General features: G+C 40.5%; 2 protein-coding genes and 1 long non-coding RNA gene across 4 annotated transcripts in view; 1 reads left to right on the forward strand and 2 right to left on the reverse strand.

Moving 5' to 3' along the window:
- LOC132088390 (uncharacterized) overlaps positions 1-9024 on the reverse strand; it is a 65154-nt gene that overhangs the window by 617 nt on the left and 55513 nt on the right. The window lies entirely within an intron of this gene.
- Positions 537-4619, forward strand: LOC130696482 (WASH complex subunit 2-like). Its single transcript, XM_057523228.2, has 4 exons — positions 537-724; positions 797-3673; positions 3730-4129; positions 4198-4619. The coding sequence occupies exons 1-4, from the start codon at positions 602-604 to the stop codon at positions 4317-4319; spliced, it is 3522 nt and encodes a 1173-aa protein (XP_057379211.1). The 5' UTR covers positions 537-601; the 3' UTR covers positions 4320-4619.
- The window catches only part of LOC130696484 (2-oxoisovalerate dehydrogenase subunit alpha, mitochondrial-like), a 55797-nt gene continuing 51348 nt past the window's right edge, over positions 4576-9024 (reverse strand). The window contains exons 2-10 of one of the 2 annotated variants that reach the window (XM_059497265.1): positions 6430-6586; positions 6198-6362; positions 5943-6138; positions 5723-5884; positions 5517-5661; positions 5233-5436; positions 5019-5157; positions 4829-4956; positions 4576-4764 (exon numbers count right to left, since the gene is read on the reverse strand). In XM_059497265.1, the coding sequence (XP_059353248.1) occupies positions 4677-4764; positions 4829-4956; positions 5019-5157; positions 5233-5436; positions 5517-5661; positions 5723-5884; positions 5943-6138; positions 6198-6362; positions 6430-6513 (1311 nt within the window). In that variant the 5' untranslated portion in view covers positions 6514-6586 and the 3' untranslated portion in view covers positions 4576-4676. Of the gene's footprint in view, positions 4765-4828; positions 4957-5018; positions 5158-5232; positions 5437-5516; positions 5662-5722; positions 5885-5942; positions 6139-6197; positions 6363-6429; positions 6647-9024 lie in introns of those variants that run through there. The other variant, XM_059497264.1, reaches the window with a different exon arrangement.

Raw genomic sequence — 9024 nt, forward strand, 5'->3', positions numbered from 1 at the left:
TTTGAAAAAAAGGGGACGGAGAACCTTCCCCATTTTACCGAATCAATACTTTACAATAAATAATTTTAATAAGTTATAAAGTAATAATAAATTGTATAACAAAAAAGATTCGAAACCATGATATCTGGGTGGCAGCCGTGAACTATGCCACAGCATGTACGTAAACTGACTTTTTAAATGGGTTCCGCCCAAAAGCAAAATTTGGTCCTTCATCAACATTATTTAAATACACTTTGCATAGTTATTATTGTTATCAGCACAGATTTGTATTACTTTAATATAAAACCATAACTCTAGATGAGCATCAACACCTCATTTCAATTTGAATACTTAGTTTAGTTTATCTAACACCAAAAGGGCGTACGGTAGTGCGGCTAGTGGTAGAAAATATCAAATTTCCAAAATGGCATCGCTGCTGAAATTTACGTTGTTATGACACAACACTCAAGTGAGGAGACTTGATTGAATCAGGTTCGTCTCGTCTACGTACAGATTACATGAGTAGCTAAAGTCGCAAAAGAAAAATAAACATTCAAATTTTTAATTGTTTATCATGAATTCAATGCCATTCGTCTTTGATTGAATGGTTTAAATCGTCTCAATGGAACAAATCAAGGATAGCGAGGATCCCAATTCGTGGACTCCAGCTTATCTTAGAAAATGCCAATCATTGTCACTAGCGTCAGATGTTGCTTTATTGAAATGCATGCAGGCTCTTTCACAGGTAAGTTGAAGGAAAATGTGCAAGAGCTACCACACGACACAGTTAACTAACACCTAATTTATTACCTGTCAGAGAATGGTGTCCAGTGCCAACAGTTTGCTGAAAGACTTGGATTCATTAAATGAGGACACTACTTCAGCATGTGTGAAAGTGGAATACTGCATTCAGAATTTAAACTTGATATCTACCAAGCAGTTCATGGAGAAACGAGTGTATGATGAAGAAGTCTTGGAGAAGAAAGAGGAATCCACTATCCAAAGCCAGCCTGCTACTGCTGCGATAGATTTCGTACCCAAAATAAAAGAAGCCATCAGAGAAGGACTTCCTGCTATAAAATTGCAAGTTGAAACCTTTGAATATGCAGCCAAGGGTAATGTATTTCAGTCACTGAACAGAGGCCACAACAATCATTACTCCAACAGATCCTTGCCTTACTTACTTGGGACCGAAGAGTTCATTGATAGCCCTACTGTTGGAGTTTCAGAAGGGCATCAGTTTAAGCGTGAATCAGTCCCGAACATTCAGCCCCCTAGCCATCCATCTAACAGCACTGTATCATCAGTACCATCGTCCCCTTCTTTGAAGTCAAATTTGCAGGTGCCATTACCTGTTGACATCCGACCCCATTCTGATTCAGATGTTTCCTCTCTGTCTGAAGCTGGTGGAAGAGTATCTGTTGAAACCAAAGAAGTAGACGAAATGCTAAAAAGACCCGGGCTTAGGAACCTACAAGACGAAATTTCTGCACGATTAAAAAATTCAAGTGGTCCAACCGTGATGCCTTCCCCCGAAGCATATACCACGCCATATGCAAAGGTTCCTATCAACGGTGAATCTCAGCGTCAAGAAGTGAAAGAAATAAATCCACGAGGAGCCGTAGCAGAGCCACAGCCAAACTCTGAAATCGCATCATCTAAAGAAATCATTCAACCACCTAAAAAGAAAACCCTATTTGATGATAGTAGCAGTGAATCTGACGGTGAGCTTTTCCGATCGAACGCGTCTAAAGCAGCCACTTCCTCTACCAGTGCATTAAATCCAACAGCATCGAAGGCAAGCAGTGGATCAACTGCTCATCAACCACCTATGGGCAAAAACAATAATCCAGTGGCTTTAGGGCGGACTAGTAATTTATTTGGATCAAGCGACAGCGAGGATGATCTCTTTAGTGCAGCGGTTAGTTCCAACGTAAAGTCTTCAAAATCAATTCCAAAATTAACCGGAAAGATAGGAACAAGTGTCTATGATGACGAAGAAAACATATTTCTACCCAAAAACACAACAAAAGAAAAATCTCAATCGGCGCCTTCAATGACCATCACATTGCCCGCCGATAAACCGCAGTCCTTATTCAAAGACTTAGATGTGCCTGATTTTATTCAAACAAAGCCCAATCTGCCGGTAAATGCAGCTGTACCGACGGCAAACAAACCTCAAGATAAATTACCTGTGCAGCAAGCCAAACAATTAGGATTCGATCAACCCAAACCAAAAAGCCTTTTTGCAGACAGTGATGAGAGTGATGAAGATCTCTTTCGTAACATTGTGGCAGTCAAGAACAAGGTTCCGGCATTAGTTGTGCCACCCACGACTTTGTCCACCTCTCCATTACCCGATAAAATAGTTACTCATTCAAGTCGGCATCAGTCTACACCGATTCAAAATGGCGATAAAAAGGAAGAACAAACTAGGCCAGCATCTGGTCCCGACAGTAGCACCGAACCGGTTCGTGTTGAATCACATTCCAAATTAAAGTCAAAATCATCACTTTTATTTGATGATGACTCGGATGACGAAGATTTATTCAAAGGAGTTACAGTGAAGAAGTACTCCCCCCCGAAAACAAATGCTCCTGCTTTAAAGAATGTTCAGAAAGTTTCGAAAGATGATTCATTGAAAGAAGTTCTAGTACCAAAACCAGCCGCTCATGTTGCTCAGGTAATTGAAAGCCTTGATGACGGCGACTTGTTTAGTTCTGCTCTGCCAGCCAAACCCCCTTCGTTGTTGGGTGTTCGTTCCGTTACCCAGAAACCTGAAGACCCACCAGACGAATCATCGGTTGCCATAGCCAAAACAACAGAGAAATCAATATTCCTGGAAAAGAAACAGTCGATTCCGCAAACAGCCATAAGCTCTGGCGATTTAACAGCTAAACCCATACCTGTTTCTTCAAAACTACCAGAGATCTTACCGACCAACATTTCAAACGACCTGTTTGGTGGTAAAAGTACTCCGGTAATACAACCGCCTCAGCGTCAAAATATTCCGATATTGAATACGTTTGAAGATCCTGACGACGATGATCTTTTTGGGATTTCAAATTCTAAACAGGTGCCACTATCTATGCCAATTAAAACCTCGTTGAAATCAGAAGAGCGTGAAAATCTAATAAAAACTGAAGAACTACTTGATGCTGTCTTGAAACAAACGCAACCTTTCTCCCTTGATCCCGTTATATCTTCGAAAGCTATTGAGAAAATACAAACTCCCGAAAGTGATATTAGTCAATCACTGGAGACGGAAGTGGTATCTCAAACCTCAGCCAACACCTTTGATAAGATACCAAGTCGAATAGCCTCGCTGAAGTTGACTCTCGCTAAGCAACCGAATTCCATGCCGTTTTCTAATACTGGCTCTTCGGCCAGTACGCCTAATGAGGAAGACGGCAACACACCATCGCATGCCATTGTTCGGAAACCGTTCGGAGCAACGCCGCTTTTCGGTCCTCGCATTCCCAGCCCGGTGAAAAGCGTTCCGCCGAGTCCTACAAAGACTGAACAAAAGATTATGCCACGGGTTGAAGGGAATGAAAATAATAGAGAGTCTGAACAAAACAATGATCCTCTGGATTGTCTTAACAGACAACGGCCAAAAGCTCCTTCCCGTCGCCTACCTTCACGCAATTTCCGGCGTTCTCGGATCCAGGACGACGACGATGAATTGCCCCAGGTAATGCCAAGTCTTATGTTACCAATCATTCATTTATTTAATGATTCTTGCTAAAGGTGGAAGAAGCTCATCAATCTCCCCTGGAAACCACATCAATATCAACTGTTGTCAATCAGGTGGTTAGTGAGCCCTTGCCGGCATCGGAGCCACCTAAAAAGCCGACAACTATTGTGGTTGATGAAATGCATTCACAGTTGAAACCTGCCGAACGATCGCTTTTTGATGATTCTGATAGCTCCGATGGGGAACTTTTTAAAGTTAAAACACCAGCAAACAAGTTGTCCAAAACTGAAGCGCCTGTGAAGTCGGGAGGTTTAAAATCCAATGCAAAAATCAACTCCTCATTGCTTGGCTCCGGCTCGGATGACAGCAGTGTCTTTAGCAGCCACCAAGTAACCATTCCAACACCGAAAATAACTACGCCTTCATTTCTGCTTGCCGATTCTGACGATGATGGTGGTTATTTCATTTTTTAAACCTATTGTTTAAGCGCGTGAAAATGTTAAGTGCATTTGGTTTATTAGATGATTTGTTTGCCACTACGCCGAAACGCCGCTTACATCCCAAGCCAGATCTTACCACCGTGGTTGGTGCTAGTAAAGCTGGTCCCGCAGCAACCGATCCCCTTCTGAATTTTCAAGAGTAAGTGAATATGTTTGCTTCCGAGCAAGTCTAGTCTCGAGACTAAGTCTGGCCTAGGTGCCTTTTGTTTCCTGATGCCCTATTATGTGTAGAGAAGCAACATTTTTAAAAATCTTAACATAATCTGTGATGCCTCTTTTCCCTCACATGTAGCCCTGAAACTATCATCACGACAATAGTTTCTATATAGAAAAACATTCCGAGGCCTTATTGATTGTCGTGACCCGTAAAACCCAACATATTTTTCTTCAACAAAATTTTGTGTGTACCGTATATCTCTGTCAACACATTTATATTATTATTAGTAATATTTTTTCTTCTGCTTTATGACATCAGTCGTATTTCAACACAAAGCTTTCCTCTAAATACTTGAATCTTTCGAGAAATTCTTCAACGGATAATGTTCTGCATATTTTTGTACATGCTCTTCCATCTGTTTCATTTGTTCCCTATTGCGAAGAAAAACAAATATTAATAATTATGAATTGGCAACGGTCCGTGCCTTAGGCTTACGTTATGTGGGTGGGCATTTCATGGTACACATCTGTGAAGATTTCTTTCCAGTTGGGTTTAAGTTTCTTCTCAGCGCGAGCGAAGGCCGTCATTACTTGACGTTTGCAGTCCTCCTTCCACTCTTTCTCCTGTAAAAGAAAATGGTTGAAAAGGAGATTGTTAAAGTGGGCAATAACAGTGCTGCAAATACCTGGACATCTCCCCACCAACCCTTTGACAACATATAATTTCTCAAGCGAGAAATGGGATGGTCTCGCTCGTCCCAGTAGCGAACTTCATCTACACTACGATAGGCAGTACTATCGTCGGATGTGCTGTGGTGACCAATTCTAGAAAACCATACATAATCTTAAGGTAAGTAATTTTGCTACCTTTAACTTCAACAAAGTTCTTCATTCACTAACCGATAGGTCATTGCTTCGATCAAAACAGGTCGCATTTCACTAAGAGCGACTTGACGGGCTTTCATCGTTGCATTGTAGACGGCAAACACGTCATTTCCATCAACTCGTATAGTAAGCATACCGTAAGCTGGGCCGCGACCTGCAATTCCATCACCACGGTATTGTTCCTTGGAAGGCGTTGAAATGGCGTATCCGTTATTACGGCTAACAGAACGTCCGAAATCAAACAAAGGTTAGTTTTATTTTTCTATGGTTATTGCTGTATGGACTAAAACAACGCTAACCAAAAAAAGATGACTGGACAATCGAGAGTTGCGGAGAAGTTGAGAGCGGCATGAGCGTCTCCCTCTGAGGATGTTCCCTCGCCAAAGTAGCACATGACACAAAGCCCATTCTGGGCTCTTTTGTAGGAGTAAGCTGCCCCCACAGCTGTGTTAAATTGAGACTGTTAAGGTTTGAACGCTCGTCAGCTATTACCATTTAAGAATACCTTGTGGCATCTGAGTGCCAAGAGGTGATGAAATGGTCACAAAATTAAGCTCTTTTGAGCCATAATGAACTGGCATTTGCTTTCCTTTGCCACCATCATCAACATTGCCATAACATTGGTTCATGAACTGATCTAAGGTGAACCCTCGCCACATTAATGTTCCTAAGGAGAAGAATAGTGTTAGGAAAATCAAGTTTGATATTGGAGATTACTTTCATACCAGCTTCTCTGTACTGGCCAAAAATGAGATCCTTTGGATCCAAAGCAGCTGCACTACCAATGTGAGTTCCTTCCTCTCCATAGTTTGTCATATAAAAGGAAATTCTTCCCTGACGTTGAGATTCATACAAAATCCTATCCATGGTATTAAGTTGGGTCATGCACTTGTACATTTTGATGACCATATCTTGGGGCAGCTATTGAAAAATCAATAAGCATAAACAATCACAATGGGATTGTGGTAGTGTCACTTTACTTGAGGGTCCTGACTAGGGTCTATGACTTGTCCTTTGCGATCCATAACTCTGTAAACTGGAATACCATCATAAAGGTCAGGGCGAATGAATTCCAACTTTTCAGTCCATTGGGAGCGTGATCCAGGAAACTGTGGCCGTTCATCAGATGAAAATTCTCGAGTAATCTAGTAATGGTACCCAAGCTTTATTGACATTCATTGATAAACGAGTACAGATACACGATGTACGCACCTTCGAAAAAGAACCAATATTTATTCGTTTGCAGTTGGCAGCCACTGAACGAAGACCGTAGCAAGCTAGCCGGATGGGTAACATTTTAAGGCTCAACAGGAATACGAAATAGAACTCTAAATACTTCCTCCCGAAAATAGATGCTTCGTACTTAACTGTTTAAATGATAACACAGCAGCAGAAGAAGTATTGCTTTAGCGAAAAAATGGTTGAGAAAACGAAGATTTTAGTGCCATCTGTAGGTACACCATTACAGTTGATAGTAGAATTTCGTGAAAATGGGAAGGGCAAGGGTTTTTGAAAATTCGTGAAACATGCAATCTTGGTGAAACTAGCTGGAAGATCAATAAAAGTCAGAGAAAAAGCTATCTGAGACGATATTTCTTACGCATAAACGTGACGATTTAAGTTTGAAAACTTTCCTCGCTCTCTTTTTCCCAGTGCACAATATTTCACGCTAGTGAAATTAGTGCAGAATACATATCATGTAGGCTTGAACCTCACTTTCTCTTTTCTCTTATGATTTCATTTCGACTGTGTGCCGAGTTAATTACCGAAACGACATTAACAAGATGACACATCTAGTCCGTGTTTTCCTCCTGCATTTTTAGACGTGTTGCATTTGTTGGCTTCGGGTTTTCTCGGTTCTCGTTAATGTCGGGCGACTTTCGAATAATACTCCCATAAGTGGAAACCGCCTCCAGTTTCGCGGTTAACCGACGAATGAGAACCAAGAAACGACAAGAGAGAATAACGACCAAATTTACTGCGCGCCATAGCGCCATGATTTTTTTGTATTCAAAGACCTCCTCTACGTACCAGATAGCCTTGTTCCCTTCGCTTTATTGTCGTGGTTTTCTTTTTCGTGAAAAAAAAAAACTTGTCTTGTAGCGTCAACACATGTGAAAGATTAAGATGTCCTTACTCACGGAAAAAAAGGGAATAAAATAAAAATGGCATTGGTGTCGCACCACCAACGCCGTTATTGTCGTTCAAACTCCAGTACGGTCTGTCACTTGTGGGGGAAAAAAAAAGAACATGGGACTAGTTTCTCTTAAACTTTGTTGGGTCTTGTACTAAAAATCCGCTCTACTTTTTAAAACTTCTCAAAAAGTGTAGGCCGTAATTCATTTTAACGATCGAGAATCTTAGACGTGCGAGAAAGTTCGATCGCTATAAATTCCCCGACTTCAAATAGCACAAAGGTTACTAGAATAACAAACATGCGAGCCTACTTTAGCGACAAGGTAGGCATAAATTAAATGCGTTCGATGCGTTTGCGGTTAACTAAAGCGAGAAAGTTTAAGAACTAATTGTTTTGGTATCAATTTGAATCTTGAAGAATATTCGTGAGTGATGGTATTGAATTTCCGAAAGCGTTTAATTCCCCTCAAAAAGAATGAATGAGATTATTGCCAAAAAACAGTTACAGTACGTAACGAACGAGCTCGACCCAGAATATTTGAACTCTACGAACCTTTCCCCTCATCTGAAAATACGCAATTAAGTATATTGCTTATTTAAATCCCTACCATTTTTAAAAAATCAATTCTTATCTTTGACACACTGTAAGGCTAACATGGCTTTCACAGTCTGAAAGTCATTTGAATAGAAGGCATTCCGGTTGCTTAACTAGAAGTTTATCACAGTTAATGATCATGCCGAGACTTGAAACAGAAGGTCGCCGGCTTAAGAACTAAATTACGAGACGTAAAACACATCTTGTTTGCGCCATTAAAAAACAAATTCGAAAGAAAAGAACAAACAAGGGCAGCTAAATATCGTAAACAAATTAATAGCACAGAGGTTGCCAGTAATAATAATAAAAAAAAAAAATGTAAACTTTTATTACGCACTATGAAGCTGTCCTGATATCTTGCAAAACACGAGAAAAACAATGCAAACTGTATTAATGTTTCGGTAACTTGCAGTTCATCGAGTCAAGTCTGTTAGGCCATTAGATAACTGCATCAACTAAGAGAGACGTTTAATGGGTTACACTAATGAGATTGTACCTTGTTGTATAAAGCACTCTGGCGAATGATTATACGATGACACGGGTGAAGTAAAATCCTTTCGATGGCACCTCAAAGACTTTACGAGTCGTTAAACTTCTTAGGAAAAAAGAAGTGAATAAGAACGATGACTTGAAAGAATGTTACGTTGTTTTTCTGTGGGGGGAGGGGGAGCATTTTTTTTCTCCCCTTTTGAATGCACGAAATGGCACCAAATTTTATGAATAGAGATTACAGATGTTTAGAACCGTCTGTTGCTTATGTAAGCCGAATACCGTTTGCGCCATCTCTGAAATGTTGAGAAGAGGAAAACATTCCAGGGAGAGATCGTGTCTTTGCGCGTTTTATTTTTAAATGTCGTACATGTTGCACCTACGTGCAAGCATGTACCGACAAACATATTGACGCTAATTGGCCATGCCGCATGAAGCCACCTACTCCGCATAGCAAAGCAACTGTAACCAGCTACTTTGAAGTAAGAATTGGAAAAATAAAACGAAAGATTCTTTTGCTATGGTCTATTTTAGATTTTTTCCGCCTCTTTTTTTTCCTTGCTAGAATTTGCTTATTTACTGACGAC

Source organism: Daphnia carinata, chromosome 10 (genome assembly GCF_022539665.2).
Source record: "Daphnia carinata strain CSIRO-1 chromosome 10, CSIRO_AGI_Dcar_HiC_V3, whole genome shotgun sequence".
NCBI classification, from domain to species: domain Eukaryota; kingdom Metazoa; phylum Arthropoda; class Branchiopoda; order Diplostraca; family Daphniidae; genus Daphnia; species Daphnia carinata.

Bases quoted from the DNA above. Each gene is read 5' to 3' on its own strand.
- LOC130696482 (XM_057523228.2), top strand. From the start codon at position 602: ATGGAACAAATCAAGGATAGCGAGGATCCCAATTCGTGGACTCCAGCT. The intron at 3,674-3,729 runs GTAATGCCAAGT...TTCTTGCTAAAG, and splicing joins ACGACGATGAATTGCCCCAG to GTGGAAGAAGCTCATCAATC. The intron at 4,130-4,197 runs GTGGTTATTTCA...TTGGTTTATTAG, and splicing joins TGCCGATTCTGACGATGATG to ATGATTTGTTTGCCACTACG.